A 23,041-nucleotide genomic window follows, 5' to 3' on the forward strand; every position below is an offset into this window, starting at 1 on the left:
GCTAAATTGATCTGAGAAGTCACTTACAACGTTGTGGACAGTGTTGTGCTGCTAAGACAACAGACATTTATTCTCCATCGAGTCCTTAAAAAGAGCAAGATTTTATTTGTGCTCAATTATTTTCTCTTCTTTTTTTTTCTTAACTTTTTTGGGTTACGTTTTGAATCATTGAGCATTCTTAAAGTGCAACAGTCCCTACGTCTGCATGGATGTAACTTACTATTTGAAACAATTACTGAAATTTACTTCAGACTTGGGCTAATTTTTCACTTCTTTTCTGTCCAGTATTTGATCATCAAAGCATAATGTGCAGCCTAAATGCCCAGGGGTCTGAGAAGTCTCACAAAAGTGTGAGTCGTGTACATGCCAGGAAGAAAATAAAACACATAAAATGATAAAAGGTGAAACGCTACCAGGGAGACAAAAGACCAACAACAATGTAAAACTATCACAGAAAAAGTGACACAAATAATACACAACAACATAACTTTGGAAAGACGTACAATTATCAAAATCATACAGGCACAAATGTAGACACCTATATATGGAAGGGCATTTCTGCCACTGTGAAGGGAAAAAAAAGAAGGTAAAAGTCATAATATAAGATATGTCTGAAAGTTATGATTTACCGTCTCATAATTAGGACTTTGCGTTTTATAATTATGCGACACTATCTCAAAATTACGATTTCTTCACACAGGAAGGTTGGGAAGTGAACCTGCGACCTTCTTGCTGCGAGGGGATGGCTCTAACAACTGCACCACCGTCACACTCACAATTAATAGATAGTATGTTATATTTTTGAGTTGCTAAATTATAATTATAAGATGCTGTCTCATAACTATGAGTTAGAGGATTTTTTCTTTTTTCAGAGGGGCGGAAATGGGTTTCCATACCAAAACGATCAAAAACACACTGAGTGAAACATAAAAAAAAACATCTACAAGATAGCCTACATGGCTGCAGGGGAACCATTTTTGCATTGATTTTTTTGTGGTAGGGCCTACAACACAAACTGCTAGTTATTAAAAAAACACCTCAGACAACAGGAAGGCATTTAGTAGCAGCTTGGTGAAACGTGTAAAACCGTATAATTAGTTCTGTTGCTTTAAACTGTGTCCCATTCGTAGACAGGACTTGTTTATAATAAATCTTGGACTTGGCAGTGATTGAGGACAGTGGCTGTTGCTAAGCAACGGAATGCTAACCGCCCCCCACCGTAGGACAGCTCGTGCCAGTTTATCTGCTCAATGAGGAAACGCAGCAACTTCACGAACTGAATAAGTTAACTTCCAAACAGTTTGCTCTGAGGCCGCCACAGACACGTTGTTTTTAGCTTGTTTGTTTGTTTTAGCTTTAGGGAAGTGACAGGAAGCTTGTCATGCCCCCATATTCCGGATATGTCGGACGAAGAAAGCGCTCCTTCTTTTCTCGAGGACGTCAGGGTGAAGTTTGTCGCGGAGGTGGTGTGTGAGCTGCTGCGGCTGGAGAGGCACACCTGGGAGAAAACTGCTGCCAGTGGAGATTTTCAAAACCTGCTCAAGGACTTCTTCGAGGAGGAGGCAGCTTTGTTTTTCTCCTCGTCCAAAAAACACTGCCTGCTTGCTTCTAACGAGGTAAGGCTGTCTGAAAAACCTGTGGACTGGACTCCCAACATGATTAGTTTGTTTAAAACAATGTTGTGTTTTTGCAAACGCAGGTCCCGGCTGTTGGACAAAACTGGCAAATATATGTTTTTAAGAAGAGAAAAGGTCCTGTCAGCTCTGAGAACCACAGGGATATTCTGCTTTTTGGCCTTCTGTCTTCATCACCACTGCTACAGCTATCATGCATAATTGAACAGGTGAATGATATTTTGTGTGTAATGATAAAAAAAAAACATGAAATTTTACTTTTTTGTGTACACCTTTATAACCTGGCTTCTGTGTTTCTTCACAAGGTATGTGCCCCGCTACTGACAAATGACAAGAATCATCCCATGTGGCCAAAGTTGATGTCCGAAGACGTCGCTCGACATGTTGAGAGCATTTGCAGTAAGACATCAGTAGTAAAAGGACAAGTTTTAGGGAAAACTATTCTCCCCATCCCTGCTACCACTGACTGGATGGAAAAATCATACATGTTTAAAATGTAAGAAAACACACACAGACTTCACAATTTTTTTTTTAAAAGTTTGAGATTTTGCACAATTTTATTGTTCCTTTTAAGGTATGGGAACTACGACAGGGCACTGGCCTACGCCATAGAGACCCAGGTTATCAACTGGTCTGGTCTGATCCAGAAACTTCTCAAGGAGGACTCATCAGACCTTCTTAGGACAGGCTGTAATCCAGGGCCCAGTGCAGAACTGACATTTTGGGCCTCCAGAAAGAGCAACATAGAGAGCATTTACCATCAGGTGAAATTCTCTTATTTTTATCTGACTCGGGCCCTTCTGTTTACCTCTTTGTCTAAATGTTTTTGTTTTTTTGTTTTTATTTTACTTATAGCTTCAGAGTCCCATTGTTGAAATGATGGCAAATATGTTGGAGGGGATGGACAGCAGCTATCATCCGACAATCAAGATTCTGATTAGAAATGTGTCTAACGGTAAGGGTAGCTGATTTTTAGTTTTCAAGTAGTTTATGTGGTAGATTGTATCTTAACAAATGGTTAAGGCACTGGATATGGTGATGACTAAACTGTATTATCTCTATCCCGTTTTTTGTTTTAATTTCTTTTTAAACAAACAAAATAGCACTTAAAGAAGCCCAAGACATTGACCTTTATCTGCAGCCACTAAACACACAACTGTCTCAGCTGGAAGGGGAAGGATTTCTTCATATGGGAAAACACACCCCAGCACTTTTTCATACAGTATTCCTTATTTGGACCAATTGCCAGTATTATCAAAGACCAGCTCGCATCGTGGTGCTCCTACAGGAACTCTGCAATCTGTACATCGAACAGGTATACATCTTGAAAATCCTGTACGTCAGATCACAGTTGTTGACCGTGTGAATAAATTGACTTTGCTCTTTGTAGGCTTCTGCGTACCTCTCTGCAGACCTGCTACTCAGGGACGACCAAGAGGAAAATCTTCAAATGGTAAAGAGGGTAGTGAAAGTCCTGAACTGTGTCAAAGAGAGTTATCAGACCCAGAAGGAGAGGCTGGCCAACCAAGAGAAACACGCACCCTGGGATTTCCCGACTGCCATGATTTTTTCACATTTCAGCCAATTTTTTAATCGTATGCTACAGCTCGAGGTGAGATGACAAAATACATTTATTTTTTTCAGTCGACAGAGTTTTCACTTTGGTATTCTTTTGTAATGTGAATATTTATTGTTTTTTTTTTCTGGGGGGTAGAACTTGTTGGAAGTTATTTTGAATTTTCAAAGAATGGAAAAACTGGAGTTTGGCGGGCTCAAAGGAAAGTTGTACAATAAGCAAGTTGCCAAAATGTTCGACGAGTTCCGAAACCACTGCCATGCACTGAAACACAGTGACACTGACCCACTTGACTTCACCTCTCAGGTGAGACTAAGCACTTTTTGTGGGATTTACAGAGCCGATTACGATCAGGCTAAGACTATTACTTAGAAATTCATAGGTTTGCACCATTCTCTAACAATAAACGCTGTAATGTTCTTTTTGTCCTAAGGGTTTCGAAGCTGAGTATAAGGCTTTTAAAAGAAGAATTGGAGACTTCGAATGCCGTTTTGCCAACCTGCTTTGTTTGGCTTTTAATGACTGCGCGGGTCTGGAATCAGCTTTAAAAGTGAGCAAAACTGATTGCTGATGAGCTGTTATTAAACAGCACTTTTTAGGTAAAGTAAAGATAAACATCTGCAAAGTAAGATTTTTATTTTTGGTTTTAGATGTTAATAATTGTTGGACCTTTCCTGGAGAAAGGACCTATCAGACAGATGTTCAGTCCCAGCTTTGTTCTGCTGCAGCAGCATTTCAAAGAAGAGCTGGAGAATTGCAAATGTCTGTTTACATCTCAGCTCAACCAGGTATTTTTCCACGAAGATGTAAATTACAAGTATACATTATTTCCACATCGGATGTTGTCATTTTAGCTGTTGCTTTCCTCTTTATTTTCAGATGGAGAGTGGCTTGACAAAGAACATGGCACACACATCTGGAGCTATAAAATGGGCAAAAATGCTGAGAGAACGCATTCAAACGCCTTGGGAAAAAATCAGATTACTGTTTGACCTGTGAGTAAAGACAAATATAGAAATTAGTTCATAAAGTTGTAACAAATGATACCTTAAAAATAGTATTTATAGATTTGTACTTATAATCTAAAAGATTGCTATCTATGAAATCCCTTCAGGTCTATGGAAGGAGTGGAGATGGAGAATGAGTACCGAATGCGCGTGGAGATGTTAGGTCTTCTGAAACAGTATGAAGAGAATATTTATTCAGACTGGTGTAGTAGTTTGGAGCAGGCCTGCTTCATCAACCTGAGCCAGCCTCTCATTTCAAGAAGTCCTTCATCTGGCCTGATTTCAATCAATTTCAATCCAAAGGTACTTCATACAGTGTCCAAGAAACGTTTTGATGTATGTCCTGGATGTAGAAACATGTTCATCACATTCTCAAGTTTTCTGAAATTATTAGTAATGGTAGTTCGCCTGGTATGGCAAAAAAATATAGGTATAAAACCAAGACAGTAAAGATGTGCTAATTGTAATCAATTATTTCTTGGATCAAGCTATACCTATTTTAATTTTTCAAAAGTATCTTTTTCTGAAATAATACTGCCTACAAATGTAGTAATAGTTTCAGAGACGTTACCATGTTGGCTCAGAAAGATAGACACAGAATGTGTCATTTGTTTCTCTTGACAGCTGACTGAAATCTTAAAAGATGTGAAATATCTTCGCACAGTCAGTCAGATCAACATACCTGCAGCTGCAATGGCAGTTTTTGAGAAGCGCGAAATGTTCACAAAGGTAAAAATAAACATTTGTTCCACTTGAATAGGTAAAATAGTTTGAATAGGTGTATATATATATATATATATTACTTTACATGAATTAACTTGTGATTTTTTTTTAAATATAATTTTACATTCCCAAGTACATGAGCAGCATGCATCTGTTAGTGCAATGGTACAACAAGGTGAAGCTGACCATATTAGAGGTGGAACTTCCACTCATCAGAGCCGAGCTGCAGTCCATAGACCTCCTGCTGGTGAAGGCGGAGACCAGTCTGACATGGCAGGATCAGGACTCCTGGAGCTTCATCAGAACCACCAAGCACCGTGTCCAAGACCTCGCTCAGCGAGTCAGTCGAGCCAAGGAAAACTGTGACGCCATTCAGTCGGTGATGAAGAGGTGGAGCAAAAAAGTCATGTTCTGCAGAAAGGACAACAGAAAAGGCTCGCTCATACAACTGGATGACAGGACAGACCACGTCGAGAAGATGTGCAGTTCCATGAAGAAGGACGGAGACTTCATACACCAGCTGGTGCAGGTGTGTACGGCTGAACAGGCAATCATTTCTACACAGCAGGTGAACAGTAAAGTCAGAATGGTTGTGTCTGTCTTTATCCTGTGGTGCCACATTTTTACTTCTATTTCAAGGCAGTTTAAAACTTAACTTTATTTTTACATTGGAAAATTTAAAATGATTGTTGTTGAATTAAGTTGCATTTGGTTTTAGGTTTGGATTAAGTTTTTTTTATGGTATGGTAAACACATAGCATATATCAGAAGTGTACATCTAAGTGCACATGAGATTAATCACAATGAAAATAAACATTTTATTTTGTACTGGTGTCCTTTTAACTTTTAGTTCTAATGACCCTTTTTAACAAATGCAGAAATGTTGAATTTGATCAATTTTGACATATTTGCCATTCATTTAGTAAAGCAGCCATTGCTTAACATATACTATTTGTACAAGTATGGACTTAAAAGACAGACAGAACTTTGTTTTCTTGTCCAATATTTTTCAGGAAAACATGGTCCTTTTCCATGCTGATCCTGCTTCAGAAGAATGGCTGTCCTACCTGGAATACGTGGACGAGGTGGTAGTGGAGGGACTCTTCGGCTACATCAGCCACTCCCTTCGGTTCTTTGTGGACAGTATGGAGGCCTGGTCCAGCCAAGCTCCTCTGTTTGAGGCTCAGTTGTTGCTGAATGGCTCAGGGTTGACCTTCCATCCTTTAATGGAACGAGATGAAGGAGACGGCCTGTATGAACTGGTAGAAGGAGTGATTGAAGACATATTTAAAACCACAGTGAACATCAGCAGAGTGGCTGCTCACCTTAGCGTTGAGAGCTATCAGGTACCTTACATTAGATTTAGAAATGAACACAGGTTTTCTTACCTATTGCTGTAGGTACAAGTGACTACACAGTCTGGTATTTCCTATTCTTGCAAAAAATTACATTTGATTGCACGTGTGTCCTTTCAAGTCAAAGTTTGATTTTCAAAGTTTGGTTAGTCATAATTATCCTAAGAGCATAAAAGGCAAAAAACAGTCAGCTGTGTAGACATTCTTTATATACATGATGAGATATAAAAGGACCTTGATATCACAGACCTTTACTTAGTTGTAAAATAAACTGTCTAATAGTATATTAGATGTCAGGATTATTGCAGTCCATAAATAGTTAACCTATCCTTGTCAGAGCAACAGATTCTGTCAGTTTGAGATAATAATTTGAGTTTAGTAAAAGAGAAAAAAGAAAACATATAAATTTTGTTACCAAACCAAATTCTGTTCAAAATGTTAGTTGTTAAAACAAATACAAACCCCATTTTCCAAACAATTTGGGAGGTTTTCTAAAATGCTCAATTATCTGTGCTTTTATTCTACTGAAATTTACCTGCAACTTCATTATGTTTAATATATTTGATTAAAACTAAATTTTGATGTCAGAAACACAATCCAATAATAGTTAAGAGAGGCACATAGTTATCATTATTACATCACTCCTCCATTTGTTCGGTTGAGAGTCGAGGACGCAAACTGTTTTAGATTTGGAGGAGGAATCTGTCTCTTACTGCTGAATACATGCTTTCTGCTGCTCAACAATCTGCAGTTGTTGTATATTTATTTTCTTTAAGATATGCCTTTTTTGTGACTTTTCACATTACTCTTGACAGGATGTAATGGATGACGTCCAAGATTTGTCAAACATGAGACAAGAAATAATGAAGCGAGTGGACAACGTTCTGAAAACGGTGAAAAACTACCAAAGTAAGTTTGATTGCTTCGGCCATCTGTGGCAGGATGACAGAGCCGAGTTTCTCAGGCAGTTCCTCAGATACGGACGTGTGCTCACATCTGAGGAGCTGGAAGCTAACAGAGCAGATACTCGTCCTGAAAATCCCCCTACGATCAATAACTTCAAACAACAGGTAAGAAGTTGTTTTCAAACTGATGATTTATGGTCGTTGAATATATGGCAGGGATTTCTTTTTTTCTTTTATGGTATTGTCTGTTGTTTCATTTTGATTTCTCAGATTGATTATTATGAGAACCTGTATGCTGAAGTTTCCCAGCTGGAAGACTTTCAGGTTTTTGATGTATGGCTTCGGGTGGATATCAAGTTCTTCAAAGCCAGCCTTCTTAACACTATAAAAAAGTGGAGCTGGCTTTTCAAAGAGCACCTCTTCACTTATGTGACTAACAGGTAAGAAAAAAAAACAATACGTAGTCTTGAATTGAACCCCAGCACCTGCACAAGTTGTTCTCACAGAGCGCACTCTTTCACTCAGTCTGGACGAGCTGCAGAGGTTTCTCCGAGTCACTGTTGAGGGCCTGAACAATCCCGTTGTTAAAGGGGACCACCAAGGCCTTGTGGAAATCATGAGCCACCTGTTGGCTATCAGAGACAGACAAAACATCACTGACAAGATGTTTGAGCTTCACGGAGAGACAATATTTCTCCTGGAACACTATGGTGTGACAATACCAGAGCAGTTTTACTCTCAAATGGAGGTGAGACAATTTTCTTTTTCCTGCACTCTCAATAAAGATGAACATATCATAATTAAACATCTAGTTGTTTTTGAATTATTTATTTATTTATTTATTTACAGATGACACTGTATAGTAATGTTGTGCACATTCCAGCTTTAACTAACCAAAGTAAGTTCTGTACGTAGGAGCTTCCAGAGAAATGGAATGAAGTTAAAAAACTGTCTCTAAAAGTACGGCAAGAGGTCGCACCCATGCAGAGTGCAGAAGTGATGGTTTTGCGAAGGCGATGCATCGATTTTGAGGTGACAAACAACATTAAGAATTATGATTATTATGAAGGTTCTGATTTTACTCTTATGTATATCAGTAAAAATGTGTCTTAAAATTAAAAGCTAAAATCAAATAACATAGAGATATTGTTTCGAAGCTTCACCAAGAAGCACATAAAAGTTTATTTTTTATTTTTCAGATAAAACAAACCAAATTCAGGGAGCTGTTCAAAGCGACAGCACCCTTCAGGTACAATGCAGTGAATCCCTACGCCTGTCTGGATAAAGTAAGAGTTTAAGCACTGTTTCATTATACAATAAATATAGTTTATTCTGCTGGATCTTTTTATTTCAAGTGTCTTGTGTTTTGTTTTGACTAGTCGGAAAAAGCTATTCAAGAAATGGAAAGAGAAGTATCGGAGCTACAAGAGTCCACAAATCTGTTTGATGTAACTATTCCTGACTACAAAGATGTCAAGTTCTGCAGACGAGAAATTGTTGTCCTTAAAGAACTATGGGACATTGTGGTATATGTCCAGGCAAGTAATTTAACCCTTACGGTAATCTGAAATATCGTGAGGAAATTGAAATACAGCTGAAAGCTTCATCACCTCACCACACCGTGTACCCAAATGATTTGAACTGTTTGTTCTTTTGGAGGCTTTCTTTAAATCTTTGAGGTCCCGCTTGTCTCTGAATTGTCCCCATAAAGGACCTTCATTCTCTTGACCCCCGCTGACGTGTCTTTATCTACACAGAGCACTGTCGAAAGCTGGACAGTGACCAAATGGAAGCAGATAAACGCAGAGCAGATGGATGCAGAATTAAGGGGCTTTGCCAAAGTGAGACTACCACCAGTGCTACATCACACCAGCTTCTCTCACCTGCTGTTTTGCTGTCATGCACCATCGCCATTTGTAACAGATGTCCCTAATAACTAGTTCTGTTCACCTGCTTTGTGTTTTTGTAGGACATACGGAAGCTTGACAAAGATGCTCGCGCGTGGGATGTGTACACTGCATTTGATCTTTATGTGAAGAACTTGCTGACGTCACTGCGGGCTGTTAGTCAACTACAGAACCTGGCAATTCGGGAGCGCCACTGGGTGCAGCTAATTAGAACGACACAGGTGCATAAATACACACAGCAGAAGTCTTACTATAGACCAGCATTTTTCTTACACAATGGATACCATGACATGCTTGTTTAATTAATTAATTTATTTATTTTACAAACAGATGGACCTCTCTGTGACAGACAGCACCGCCTTGGGGGACCTTTTGGCTTTGGAGCTTCATTTATTTGAAGATGAAGTGTGCACTATAGTGGATAAGGCAGTCAAAGAAATGGCTATAGAGAAGGTTTTTTTTCCCTCAATAATTATTAAATAGATGATTAGCAAACGTGAACATCAATATTCTTTTGGAATTACCACATATATAATATACCAGACAGGGTCTGTAAATTTGTTTTAATATGTATCCTACCTAGCATATATATATTTTTTTTTTTTCATAATTCAAGTGAAAACAGTAATTATTTAAAAAAAGGGACCCAAGAAATGTTTATTATTATTGATATTATTACACTTTCATCAATGTGATGCTCTATATGTTTCAGGTTGTAACAGAAATCAGTCAAACATGGGCATCAAAGGAGCTTTCATATGAAGAACATTACCAGACCTCTTTGCCACTGCTTAAATGTGACGAGGAGCTTATTGAAACTCTTGAGGATCATCAGGTAGATGCCTGTTTCACTACTTAAACTTTGCTTATGGTCTCACAGAGAAGAAGAATGCGTAATGGTTGTAAAATACAAGAATTTGTGCTCAAGATTATTTGCCTGGTAGAAGGACAGATTGTTAAATGTTAAAATGAGAACACAGGAAGGTGGTCCTGTTTGAGTGTCTAATAGCACAGTTGAGAGTAAAGAGGTCCCTACTAAGTGCTTGGATTTATAGCTGCTGGGAAACTCAGGGCATTGTTGCTCCGTGGTGCTCTTTGAACACGCACACCAGATGTGTGGGAGGGTTACAGCTTGCAATTAGAAGTCTTGCCACTTTAGTGGCTCCATCTTTGTTAAAATGGTTGGGTTGCCATGCTGATGAGGTGGAATGTGTTTTGAAATAAAACTGATACATGTAGGGATGTCACGTTGTCAATATATCACAGCCTCCTGGCATATAGTTGGGTTGTAGTGTGGTGTGCTTGGGTTTTACAGCAAATCAAGTACTTTAGTTTATCAGCTGTAATTTCTCTCGTCTTTTTGTCCTCAAGATTCAGCTCCAGAGTGTCTTTCAAAGCAAGCATGTAGATCACTTCCTGCTGCAAGCTGTGGAACTACAAAGCAAGCTGACTGTGGCGGACTCTGTGCTGATTGTTTGGATGGAGGTCCAACGGTCATGGGCCTACCTTGAAAGCATCTTCAAAGGCTTTGATGACATCCACCAACAACTTCCTGCAGATGCACAAAGATTCCAAGCAGTAGATGCTGAATTTCAGGTGTGTGAATACAGACCAATGATGCAGTTGTGCAAAATGCATTGTTTTCATTTTTTTTTTTCTTTCCAGGAGTTAATGTTGAAGAGCGCTAAGACTAAAAACGTCATTGAGGCCACTAACAAGCCACAACTATTTGAGAAATTAGAGGATCTGCAAAAAAGGTTCATGTTTACTTTAAACAACAAAATTAAATGTTTATAAAGCGGGCTGCTGATCTTCTCCGTTGTTTACTGACAGGCTGGCTTTATGTGAAAAAGCTCTTGCCGAATACCTGGAGACAAAGAGAATTGCTTTTCCGCGATTTTACTTTATTTCATCTGCAGACTTGTTGGACATCCTTTCCAAATGGAGTCGCCCAAGAGAGGTAATGTTATGGTGAATTTCACGTCAGCACTCATTAAATATTACTGTTGCTGTGCTTAATGGATCTGCCATCATATTTGTAATGACTGTTCTTTCTCAGGTAACTGTACATCTGTCAAAACTTTTTGACAACTTGTCAGACCTCAAGTTTGCCAAAAACGAGCAGTTGCATAATCGCACACGTGCTGTGGGAATGTACAGCAAGGAGAGAGAGTATGTCCCGTTCCAAACTGAATGTTGCTGTTACGGACCGGTACGATCATGTTCAATATCAAAACAAAAAAATAGTGAATTAGCTGTCGCATTTCAGAAAATGACTAAGCCACTGGTAAAAATAAATAAATCCTTATTATTAGGTGGAGACGTGGCTTGCTTGTCTTGAGGAGTCCATGCAGGAATCTGTCCGGAGTCACCTGTTCGAAGCTGTGTCTGCGTATGAGGACAGACCCAGAGAGCAGTGGATTCTTGAGTTCCCTGCTCAAGTTGCTCTCACTGGATCACAGATCTGGTGGAGTAATGATATGGAGATTGTGTTTAAAAGACTGGAGGAAGGATTTGAGTCAGCACTGAAAGACTACAACAAGAAACAGGTATGTTGAGGCTTTGCAAAGGAAAAACAAACACAAAAAAACTCAATGTTCAGTATGTACCATACAGAGCTTAAATCTTAAAAAAAACACTAAAGGGTCCTTAAAGTATTTTTTAGGCATTAGGTGCTTTTTCTTAAACTCATTGTAGTTTCCTTGTACCTAATCATTTTAGCAGAATGTTTTTAAAGCCACTTAACATTAAGTTATGAATCATTTAAGCCCAACAAAAGCACCTAACTCTAAGGATAAAACAGGGTTGTGTCTGAATAATAATAAACAACTTACCAAAGAAGAGTTTAAAACTTTTTTTTTTACTTTTTCACTAGCTGCATGTCAGAAAGTCATGTAATTTGTTGCCATTCCTTTAGGTGTATCTGAAAAAAAGAAATAAGCAAACCTTGCAGTTTAAGGTTTAAAATTTTATGATCACACCAACAAGAGGATTTACAGAGAACCTTTTGTCCATAATTTTAGCATAACTCAACATAATGTGTCATGTGCCATTAAACATTTTAAGAACAAAAGAATAGGAAAGTTATTTATTTTGATGTTTTAATGTAAACTATAAAAAATTAAGTTAATTTCAAACTGGGATTGTAGTCAGTGTTCTATTTCTGGTAGTAAAAGCTAGTTTATACAAAGGAACAAGTACAACATAATTATATAATAGTTTAAATTTAAATACTGGTCAAGGCTATCTGCTACCTGCAAATAGGAAGGTTGGTTTTAATATGGCTGATTGGTGTCCATGTTGACATGTTTATAAATTTGACAAGTTTTCGCTTAACTTGAACTTTAATTTGAGAAGTATGTAGGTTTTGTATGCTGTATATTTGATCAATTTGAACAACAGAGTTAGCATATTTGGATTTCTATGATGAATGCCAGGGCCAAAGTTAATCATACCCTGTCTCAGTAATCATGCTGGAAACATCTTTACCACTTTATTTTTTCCTTCTTACAAGATACCACCTTTACTCATTTGTTTGGATTGTTTCCAACCAGAGGAAGCATTTGTCAAATGTGTTTAAAGAATATACTGATATTTGACACAGGTGGAAACGTGTTTGGTGTTAAATGTTTATACTGATTCACATTTCATGCGGAGAGTCTGTTTCCCGTATTTATTCCCACATTTTCTATAATGACATCTTAATCACTTCAGAGTCAATGAGCTTGTGGAACCTCATTTTGGTCTGTGCTCACAGTTGTATTATCACACTTGTCAGTTTCATCAGCACTACAAAAGGTTAACATGTCCTTGGCTGCTGTTTGAATAATCTGTGTCTCTCTCCAACTCGCCACCCTGCATTGATTGAAACTGCTGTCATATAGCACCAGAGATAAATGATATCTAGAAATGTTTGAGTCAAAAGAACACAGGACTACTTTTGATTGCCTTCAAACTATATAGGGTACACATTCTTGTGCTGCCAGTGGATGCAGATTTTAATCATTTTTAGTACTTTTGGATTGACCCAGCTAATATCATAATACTGTCAGTTCAGACCTTTGAGTGAATTGAAACTTACATTATTTTTGTAGCTTTTTTGCATTGTTTTCAATCTGTTCTATTTTACCTAAAGGTTTTACAACTCAACTTGTTGGTTGGCCTGCTGCTGGGAGAGTTGAGCCCAGGCAACAGACAGAAGATCATGACTATCTGCACCGTCGATGTCCACGCTAGAGACGTTGTTGCCAGTCTCGTTGCTCAAAAGGTTCAGTCAATTAAAGCAGAATTTTACAACAGAACAGGTTTTACTTGATGTTTGGGTGCATCACAGCCAAAATACATTTTAAATAGAGATGCTTACTTTGTCATTTGAAATGTATTTTTTTGCATCCTTTAATAGCTGTCATGTGCGCTCACAGGTCTCCACCTCCCAGTCATTTCAGTGGCTTTCCCAGCTTCGCCACTGCTGGAACGAGCAGCTTCACCACTGCTTTGTCAACATCTGTGATGCTCAGTTTCTTTACTCATATGAGTATGTTGGAAACACACCACGCCTGGTCATCACCCCTCTCACTGACCGGTAACGACTGCTTATCAGTTTTCAACCTGCAAACATTAAATTATAAGTTTAGAGCATCTATGTTCATGTGTTTCTGCTTGTTTGTTGTCAAGTATAGATGCTACATCACATTGACTCAATCACTCCACCTAACCATGAGCGGAGCTCCAGCAGGCCCAGCCGGGACTGGGAAAACTGAAACCACAAAAGATCTCGGCAGAGCCATGGGTGTCATGGTGTACATTTTCAACTGTTCCGAACAAATGGACTACAAAGTAAGCTCAACGTTTCAAACTTCGGAATTTTTCATCTTTATTTTATTTGTTTGTCTTGATTTGTACGTTTTGGTTAACAAACCCTTTTAACACAAAATCTCTGCTTTGTCTATCTTAAGTCAATTGGAAACATCTATAAGGGTTTGGCTCAGACTGGAGCATGGGGCTGCTTTGATGAATTCAACCGTATCCCTGTGGACGTTCTGTCAGTTGTTGCAGTGCAGGTCAAAACCATTCAGGATGCCATTCGATCCAAAAAGAAAAAGTGAGTAGTTGAAGCCAAAAACAGTACATTTTCATTGTGCAACAGTGTGTTTACAAAATTAGCTTGTTGTGTGTCTCATAGGTTCCTGTTCCTCAATCAGGAGATTGTCCTAAAACACTCAGTTGGGATTTTCATCACTATGAACCCTGGCTATGCAGGCAGAGCAGAGCTACCTGAGAACCTCAAGGCTCTTTTCAGGTGGAAATGACTCAGCAGCGTTCTTTGTGTTTTCTTCATTTTTTTTTTTTTTTTTTTCCAGCGTGAAACTCATTCAGTGCACTGTTTGTGTCCTGCTTTAGGCCCTGTGCCATGGTGGTGCCTGACACAGAGCTTATTTGTGAGATAATGTTGGTGGCAGAGGGTTTTTGTGGTGCTAAGCTGTTAGCCAGGAAGTTTACTACTTTATACAACCTTTGCAGAGAATTGCTCTCAAAGCAGGTTGGTAAAACAGCACGTTGCATTTCCAATTTATTTATTTATTTTTTAATTAGAGCTTCAGCTACATCTCAGCAGCACAGCATTACATTAAACCAATAATTAAAAATGTATTAGAAAACGTGATATGACTCCTAGTAAGTGTTAGATATTTTATTTTCCTTTTGTTTTCTTTTAGGATCACTATGATTGGGGTTTACGTGCTGTGAAGTCTGTGCTGGTTCTAGCTGGTGCACTGAGAAGAAGGAACAAAACAAGACCAGAGGATCAGGTGATTTGTGTGAATATGTAACCTCACAACGAGATGAAAGTTTCTCTCAATTAAGTTTACGTGCTAATTCTAGGTGTTGATGCGTGCACTGAGGGACTTCAACATGCCTAAAATTGTAACAGAGGACATCACTGTCTTCTTGGGACTGCTTGGAGACCTGTTCCCAGGTCTGGAGGTGGAGCGAGAAAGAGACTGTGATTTTGAGGAGGCCATCAGAGAAACCACACTCGAACTCGGACTGCAGCCTGAGGAGACGTTTATCCTCAAGGTCTGACACAAAGTGGGGAAACTCTACTTAAAAATAAATCAAAGAATACCTATGTAAACATCTTTATTTTTGTTAGGTTGTACAGCTGGAGGAACTCATGGCCGTGCGTCACTCTGTGTTTGTTGTTGGAGGCGCAGGGACCGGGAAAAGCCAGGTTTGATTTCTGCTTGAATAGCCGTGGAAATAAAATAATTCAGTAACAGATGTTAAATGTGGCTCGCTGACATTTTCAACAGATCTTGAGAGTGCTTCACAAAACGCATGTAAACTTGAGGAGGAGGCCAGTCTGGAATGACCTTAATCCAAAGGCGATAGACAGAGATGAACTGTTTGGCTTCATTCACCCTGCAACCCGAGAGTGGAAGGACGGTAAACAGAACTGGTGTTAAACACATCCAAACCTACAAATTAAGGCAACTGTTTGCAGGCAGAATTCAAACTTTACCTTCTCTCACTGAATTTGAAAGCATAAATAAACACATTCAAAGGTCAGTTTTGCACACAACCACAGGAAATTGCCTCATCACATCGGACCTCCTCTGCTAGAATCATGTATGTATGTGTCTGTAGCACAGATATGTACAGACAGAGTGCATTGAAAAGAGAAAAATCATGGTTTGAGGTTACTGGGGTATTTTTTTATACTCCCCAAATTTGTGCACTCTTGTTTGCAGGTCTCTGCACATCTCCTTCTAAAAGGTTAAAGCTCAAAAATGTACTGAACAAAATAAAGCAATAAGAAATTGGGAAATACATAGGCAAAGAGCAGAGTCTATACAAAGGGGAAAAAAATCTACATTTTTGTGGCTCTAAAGGTTGTGTATATATTGTTTTTAGAAACATTTAGCTTAGTTTGCCTTCATATTATGACAAAAGAAAGTGTTCACACTCCTATTTACACAGTGCAATGTCTGTTGTTTTGTGCATCCTTCAATTTCTGTGCAAGGTTTGCTTTCTTCACTGATGCGCGAGCAGGCAAACATCTCCCACCTTGGGCCTAAGTGGATTGTGTTGGATGGAGACATTGATCCGATGTGGATTGAATCGCTCAACACAGTGATGGATGATAACAAGGTGCCTCCCTCCTGTTCACTCATACACTACACAGAGCAACCAAGGTGGTATGTACAGAAGAAAATGTTACTTTCTCCCTCCTTGGAGTGTAAGTACTTTGAGGTCTTTTTTTCAGAGCAATGAATCATTTTAGTCTAAAGCAATTTTTTTTTTCTAAACTAATGAGATTTTAAGGTGTTTTTTACTCATCGTTTAGTTCGAGTCTCAAATGTCAGAACATTTGGAAACAGAATGCTTTATAATATCGTTTAGGTTCTGACTCTTGCCAGTAATGAGCGTGTGCAGCTTACCCCATCCATGAGACTGGTGTTTGAAATCAGTCACCTAAAGATGGCCACTCCTGCCACGGTATCTAGAGCGGGAATCCTCTGTGTTAACCAACAAGACCTGGGCTGGAACCCGTGAGTTACACAAAACCATATTTCATTACTCTGTACTGTCCTCTTGATGTCTTCATTATTTCAAACATGTCCGTAGTGTGAGGCTGCTTTTGCGTTATCTTGTGGTTGTTGTTCAGGTATGTTGCCAGCTGGATCGACCAGCGAGAACGCCAAACGGAAAGAGCTCATCTCACAATACTGTTTGAAAAATATGTTCCACGTTGTCTAGAACAGATGAAAAACACATTCAAAACAATTACTCCAATCCCTGAGAACTCTATGGTGCAGGTACTTAACACACAAACATGCTAAATGTAATGTTTGTTCCATGTGGATTTACTGTCAGAAAACTGCGATATAACAATAACAATTTTTCCATTCAGACACTCTGCACTTTGCTTGACTGCCTTCTAACGCCAGATAACATTCCAGCTGAGTCCCCGCGGGAGATCTATGAGACATATTTCACCTTTGCCTGCATATGGGCTTTTGGTGGAGCCCTCTGTCAAGATCAGGTATTTATATTGTTTAATTTGATAAAACAACAAAATTTGGTTTCATCCAATCTTATGAAATTTATTATGTTTTGTATCCCAGCATACAATAAAAAATAAATTATTCTTTAAATAGGCAGATGTATGTTTTCAGAAGCCAAATGCCCTGTGCCCTGATGAATCTAAACAAAGTTTTGATTTTATTTCATGTGATTTCCTTGAACAAAATAATCAACTTTAGAGCATGTTTATCGACTAAACATAAATAGTTTTGCATCTGTTGAGTTTAGGTATACTAAATAGTTCATTTTTAGGAGGTATACATAAGTACAAAACCAAAATAAGGTATTTTCTTGAACAAATGTAAAAAAAACAAAACAAGATTTTTTGCACAATTGTTTTTCTGTCAGCATTAGGCAATTCTCTTGTTTGCGTCCCGAACGAAACAACATACCCACACAAAGTATATATCAAAATGACCGGCTCAGTCACAGGATGTGTGCTGTTACTTACGGTGGTGTTTTGAGTTACCATGACAACGTAATTCGCAAAAAAATGACACCTCAGACAACTTGTTAATGTTGCAGAGCCAGGCAGTGCTTCTGCAGATCAAAATGGCAGACACGTAATTCAGATGGTTTGATGTTCACTGACTGTTATGATAAACTTCAGACGTTTTTGTTTCTTCCATCATGTCTGAGAAAAGCGTAAGCCAGCAAAAAAAAGTGGTGGTTGATAGTTTCAACAAGATGGCTGCCGTAGCTATATGCACCAAGTTGCAGGCCACTTTAAAGTTTCTTCAGGAACATTTTTAGTTTGAATTTAATATTCTTGGGATAGATCTTTCTTATTCATTAGAAGTAATTAGGCCTTTTATTTGTCCTTGGTTAATAAATAAAGTAAAATAGAGATGACTCTTGTTATACTTGTCTGTGTTATTTGTGTAATCTTTACTGAATAACTGAAAACTAAGCTTATTTAAACAGATAAACTCCATAATGGTTAATCAACGCACAATGTAAAGGTTTTTCAACCAGTTAAGCTGAGACCCTGTCCTGTATATGTTTGTTTTCATAATTATAGGGTGTTTTATCAAACAGCGTTTCAAATTTGGACTAGAAACATGCTAAAGGGATCATCTGCTAAACTTCTACATTGTTTGTTCTGACTGTGTCATTTTCCAAATGAAACTGTATAAATCAGTGTATTCTTCTTACTTTTGCTTATTTGTTCAGCTCCATGATTATCAAGTTGAGTTTAGTCGGTGGTGGATCAAAGAAATGAAGACTGTGAAGCTGCCAGCACAAGGGACAGTGTTTGACTACTACCTCGACCATCAAAGCAGACGCTTTCTGCCCTGGGCTGATATTGTGCCGCAGTTTGAAATGGAAACTTCCACACCATTACAGGTAGGAGCTTGCAGACTACAACAACTTTGGGAGAAAATGTTCCTTGAGAAAGCAAATGAAACTTTTTTTTTCAAAGGTGTTGACTAATAATCACAATAATCACAATAATGTTGACTAATAATCACAATCACAAGACGCAAAATAACCAAAAATGAACAATACAGGGATATTAAAAATGTTTGAATGCTCCAGTGAACATAATAAGAGAGGGTAAAGTCACATCATGAGGTTATGGCAGGGGTGCTGGAATGGATGATAGGCTTGCCACTGTGTCTGATTACCATCTACCAGAGTGTGTACCAGTGTGTGGGGGTGAAGGCATGAGCAACAAGACTTGAGCCATCACCCACGCTCTTTTGTCTTTCTTTATGCTCCTGCGTACAGCTGTGAATGCTCCAAAGGCTCTTGCTGAGCCATAATTAGTGGGGTTTTGTTCTCAGCAAATGATGCTATTATGACAGAATAGTTGTGGTGTTCTGAGGAAATCCAAGAAATTATAAATCACATACAATTCACTGAACACATGTCTGTCAATAAATCACACTCAGAGAAAGCCATAATAACCATGTATGTTTCTGTTCTGTGTCTTCCCGCTGTTCCCGTGATTGCAGGCTGTTCTGGTACACACAGCGGAGACTGTGCGTCTTTGGTACTTCATGGACTTGTTGGTGGAGAGGAGACAGCCGCTGATGCTTGTGGGGAACGCTGGAGTGGGAAAGACTGCACTCGTCAGGAACAAGTTGGACTCTCTGCCAGATAGTTACACAACCTCAAAAGTTCCCTTCAACTACTACACTACCTCCCTCATGTTGCAAGGTGAGTGGGCTTTCTTTCTATTGTATTGCTGTGCACTGTAGCACATCCAGAAAACCGTAGCACCATCTGCTGGCAATGATTGGACTCAAAGAGGGCCATGGCCAGAAAACTTGATCCTAATGCATTCAGTTATTTACCTTAATTAGACAATCCTAGATTTTCAATGCTTGTTTTGATAGTCTATTTATTTATTTATTACAAGTAATGCATACGTTGATTGAGCTGTATTTATGTTTGTTGTTTTCGTTTTTTCTTGTAGAAGTTCTTGAGCGACCATTAGAGAAAAGAGCAGGCAGAAGCTACTTTCCTGCAGGCAACAAGAGGCTGGTCTACTTCATAGATGACATGAACATACCAGCTGTTGACAGCTATGGAACAGTACAGCCCCACACGCTTTTACGCCAACATCTGGATTATGGGCACTGGTGAGAAGGCACATCAATACAAACTAATTTAGATGAAATCAGATAAAAATAATATGTGCACCATGTGACCCCCTCGAGCCATGTATAGGTTTCCACAAAACTTCCCTAAATCACAAAAAAAGTAACCTGTTGCAGAACCAGATTTATTGATTCTGGCGGACTAAACTGTTGACTGCAGGGATTAGTAAATGGATAAATTATAAATGTATACCAACACTAGATCTGAGTATTCTGCCAGTTTCTTGTGTGTTTTTTTTTCATCAACATCTTCCCTTTCCTGCTTGGTGTAGGTACTGCAGACAAAAACTGGCTTTAAAAGAAATTCAAAACACTCAGTATGTTGCCTGTATGAATCCAACTGCCGGGAGCTTCATCATAAACCCCAGGTTACAGGTATGTTTGTCAATAAAATTGCTCCTTTTTAATTTACCGAAATCAACTTCAAAAGTAAATAACCACATTTAGATATGTTTGATGATACATTTGACGTTTGGACGGGAAGGTGCAGTTCTTCCTTAGGTAATTATTTCATACAATGCTCTGCATTTTCTCAAATTTTTACTGTGCCTTTCCTCCCCCGACAGCGGCATTTCTCCGTGTTTGCAGTGAACTTTCCTTCATCTGAGGCTCAGACATCAATCTACAGTCAGATCTTGTGTGGCCATTTGAAGCAGCAGCTTTTCGGCTCGCTGGTACAGAGAAGCTCTACTGCTGTTGTCCAAGCTCTCATAGCTCTTCATCACAAGATGGTTCGCAATTTTCTGCCCACCGCCATCAAGTTTCACTACACGTTTAATCTTCGAGACATATCTAATGTCTTGCAGGTAGTGCTCATTGTAAGCTCAAGTTTCACTGAACTTGAAAGTTGTAATAAAAGAATATTAACAGTTATCTTTGTTGTTTAAGGGCATTCTTTTAGCTGGCTCTGACAGTGTGAGAGAAAGCACTGATCTGGTGATGTTATGGCTCCACGAGTCCCACAGAGTGTACTCAGACAGACTGGTGGACGCAAAAGACCTTCAGCTCTTCCAGAAGCTCCAGATGGAGACTGAGCGCGAATGCTTTGAGGTGCAATGCAGATTCTCATAAAGAGGATAAACTGCTGTTTTTATTGGAAAATAATTGCAGTGACAAAAAAATAAATTAAAAAAAGCTTCTTTTTCAGGGACAGGAGTACAAAATGGTGAACAAAGAGCCCCTCCTCTATTGCCGTTTTGCCCACATGGGTGATGGACTCTCTTATGTCCCCGTCACAAGCTGGTCTTCGCTCAGAACCATCCTCACAGATGCCCTCGAAAGCTACAATGAGCTCCATCCAGCCATGAATCTAGTGTTGTTTGAAGATGCAATGCAACACGTGTAAGTCTCATTTTCCCAAATATTATTAAAAGAATTATGTTAAATATATCGAACTTGATGAGAATATATTTAATGGCAGTGAAAGATAATTTGTTTGGAGAGCCATAACAAAGGTTGTATTGTTATCAGCTGTCGCATCAGTCGTATCCTGGAGGCTCCGAGGGTTCATGGCTTACTGGTTGGAGTAGGAGGAAGTGGAAAGCAGAGTCTGACTCGCCTGGCTGTCTACATATCTTCTGTAGAAGTTGTTGAAATCACACTGAGAATAGGTTACAGCATCCAGGACCTCAAGGTAAAGATGGCTTTTTATTTAAAAGTGAACCCATAAAAAACATAAAACTTAAATCGAAAGAAAAAAGTATGCTATATGAAAAAGTTAATGTTTTTAGCTACAATCCATAGAGATATTCTTGCAATATATGCTTGTAATATAAAATGAAAGAAGTAAAATAAACTTCCCTGGTCTTTTTGTCTTCATGGAGGTAATTGATTGATTCACTGTTGCTTATCATCTGACTATTGATGGAATTCATTTTTGCTCAGCTTCTTTAGTGATGCATAAAGTAATTGTCAGATACAATTACGAGTCACCTTTAAGGATTTTAATATCTCATCGATACTGCAACTATTTTAATTTATTCATTAATAGCCTTTCAAAAAGTAAAGGTATTCCTTAGCTGATAGTTAAACAATGAAAAATGTCTTGTCTGCTTAATTTCAGTATGACCACTATTCACTTGGTATCCATTCCTGGTCTGTTGGAGTCTTATTTATTTTTTTATTATTATTTCCTAGACAGATCTGGCAGAACTGCTACTGAAGGCTGGAGTAAAGAATCAACGTGTGGCTTTGCTCCTAAGTGATGCACAGATACCTGATGAGCATTTTATGGTTCTTATTAATCACTTACTGGCATCAGGTCAGATCCAAAAGCCATAAAATTTATACTGTGTTTTACCTGTCCATTGTCAGAGCGCTTCAGATCATAATTAAGGTTTGTTTTTTTCCCCTCCAGGTGAAATTCCAGAGATCTTCAATGAGGAGCAGATTGAAGACATTGTATCCAGTGTGAGAGCTGAGGTACGAGAGCTGGGACTGCTGGACAACAGGGAGAACTGCTGGAGGTTCTTCACAGACCGAGTGCAACTACAGCTCACGGTGCAGATTTTGAATTACTTACTGTAATCTGTTTAAACCAAAAGTGCTTTAACTGTATTCCCTAAAACATGTCCTCTTGCTCCTCCTCTTAACCTGCTCCTCACCACGGTAATGTAGCTTGGCAAAATAACGAATCTGTTCAAAAGGATCAAATATTGTCATGATTCAGAGTCAATCTTCTGTTGTCTGGTTAGACACAATTTTTTTTGTAACCCCTTAAGAAGTGCTTAAACCCTGAAAAAGCTTTTAACTATTTTTGCTACCAGGATGTATTAAAGACAAAAGTAATTCATGTACAACTGATGGAATGTAGGTGTTTCATCAAGGTTTTAAAGAAACAAATTGATCAATATTAGTGTAAAGTCAGTATGTTAGAGTAAAAAAAACAAAGCTCTTAAATTGTCAAAGGGTTGTCACAACTAACATTCACAACAACAAAAGGGGAAAAAAACACGTTAATTTTTCTTTCAAATGCAAGGGTAGTTTTGTTTATTATTCATAAATATGTTTAGCAACCTGTATTAACCAAGCCAGGAAAACTGGGGGATAGAAAAGAAAAAGAAATGCAACTCCCAGAGTGGAGGTAAGGCATCCAGTTCGTCTTTGCGCCAAGGCCTCTGGTGGCGCCACCGTCTGCTCCAGCCCACTGGGAACGTGGCTGCTATTGCTGTTCACATGTTCACATGTTACAGTGATTAAAGTGGGGGTGCAGAGGGCTGCCAATGGTCCCTCTTACGGACTCCT

The 23,041-nt window shown here is 38.8% G+C and overlaps 1 protein-coding gene across 1 annotated transcript in view; it reads left to right on the forward strand.

Annotated features, from left to right (window-relative positions):
- The first annotated feature begins 1,278 nt into the window (after positions 1-1,278).
- The window catches only part of LOC108241906 (dynein heavy chain 11, axonemal), a 37,287-nt gene continuing 15,524 nt past the window's right edge, over positions 1,279-23,041 (forward strand). Inside the window, exons 1-54 of the mRNA XM_017426394.3 lie at positions 1,279-1,616; positions 1,700-1,843; positions 1,940-2,130; positions 2,209-2,398; positions 2,490-2,589; positions 2,738-2,949; positions 3,025-3,246; positions 3,349-3,516; positions 3,644-3,760; positions 3,861-3,998; positions 4,090-4,205; positions 4,325-4,520; positions 4,842-4,946; positions 5,074-5,469; positions 5,954-6,286; positions 7,111-7,365; positions 7,471-7,640; positions 7,726-7,948; positions 8,116-8,232; positions 8,400-8,486; positions 8,580-8,738; positions 8,958-9,041; positions 9,170-9,328; positions 9,438-9,560; positions 9,820-9,942; positions 10,479-10,703; positions 10,773-10,864; positions 10,941-11,067; positions 11,167-11,319; positions 11,423-11,656; positions 13,243-13,374; positions 13,529-13,689; positions 13,787-13,943; positions 14,063-14,208; positions 14,290-14,406; positions 14,508-14,646; positions 14,822-14,914; positions 14,988-15,182; positions 15,259-15,336; positions 15,419-15,551; positions 16,129-16,256; positions 16,509-16,657; positions 16,774-16,924; positions 17,020-17,151; positions 18,366-18,539; positions 19,151-19,355; positions 19,615-19,780; positions 20,071-20,173; positions 20,365-20,604; positions 20,687-20,848; positions 20,946-21,139; positions 21,269-21,431; positions 21,935-22,058; positions 22,155-22,297. Of these exons, the coding sequence (XP_017281883.1) occupies positions 1,401-1,616; positions 1,700-1,843; positions 1,940-2,130; positions 2,209-2,398; positions 2,490-2,589; positions 2,738-2,949; positions 3,025-3,246; positions 3,349-3,516; positions 3,644-3,760; positions 3,861-3,998; positions 4,090-4,205; positions 4,325-4,520; positions 4,842-4,946; positions 5,074-5,469; positions 5,954-6,286; positions 7,111-7,365; positions 7,471-7,640; positions 7,726-7,948; positions 8,116-8,232; positions 8,400-8,486; positions 8,580-8,738; positions 8,958-9,041; positions 9,170-9,328; positions 9,438-9,560; positions 9,820-9,942; positions 10,479-10,703; positions 10,773-10,864; positions 10,941-11,067; positions 11,167-11,319; positions 11,423-11,656; positions 13,243-13,374; positions 13,529-13,689; positions 13,787-13,943; positions 14,063-14,208; positions 14,290-14,406; positions 14,508-14,646; positions 14,822-14,914; positions 14,988-15,182; positions 15,259-15,336; positions 15,419-15,551; positions 16,129-16,256; positions 16,509-16,657; positions 16,774-16,924; positions 17,020-17,151; positions 18,366-18,539; positions 19,151-19,355; positions 19,615-19,780; positions 20,071-20,173; positions 20,365-20,604; positions 20,687-20,848; positions 20,946-21,139; positions 21,269-21,431; positions 21,935-22,058; positions 22,155-22,297 (8,760 nt within the window). The 5' untranslated portion in view covers positions 1,279-1,400. The remainder of the gene's footprint in view (positions 1,617-1,699; positions 1,844-1,939; positions 2,131-2,208; positions 2,399-2,489; positions 2,590-2,737; positions 2,950-3,024; positions 3,247-3,348; positions 3,517-3,643; positions 3,761-3,860; positions 3,999-4,089; positions 4,206-4,324; positions 4,521-4,841; positions 4,947-5,073; positions 5,470-5,953; positions 6,287-7,110; positions 7,366-7,470; positions 7,641-7,725; positions 7,949-8,115; positions 8,233-8,399; positions 8,487-8,579; positions 8,739-8,957; positions 9,042-9,169; positions 9,329-9,437; positions 9,561-9,819; positions 9,943-10,478; positions 10,704-10,772; positions 10,865-10,940; positions 11,068-11,166; positions 11,320-11,422; positions 11,657-13,242; positions 13,375-13,528; positions 13,690-13,786; positions 13,944-14,062; positions 14,209-14,289; positions 14,407-14,507; positions 14,647-14,821; positions 14,915-14,987; positions 15,183-15,258; positions 15,337-15,418; positions 15,552-16,128; positions 16,257-16,508; positions 16,658-16,773; positions 16,925-17,019; positions 17,152-18,365; positions 18,540-19,150; positions 19,356-19,614; positions 19,781-20,070; positions 20,174-20,364; positions 20,605-20,686; positions 20,849-20,945; positions 21,140-21,268; positions 21,432-21,934; positions 22,059-22,154; positions 22,298-23,041) is intronic.

Source organism: Kryptolebias marmoratus, linkage group LG16, assembly GCF_001649575.2.
Source record: "Kryptolebias marmoratus isolate JLee-2015 linkage group LG16, ASM164957v2, whole genome shotgun sequence".
NCBI classification, from domain to species: domain Eukaryota; kingdom Metazoa; phylum Chordata; class Actinopteri; order Cyprinodontiformes; family Rivulidae; genus Kryptolebias; species Kryptolebias marmoratus.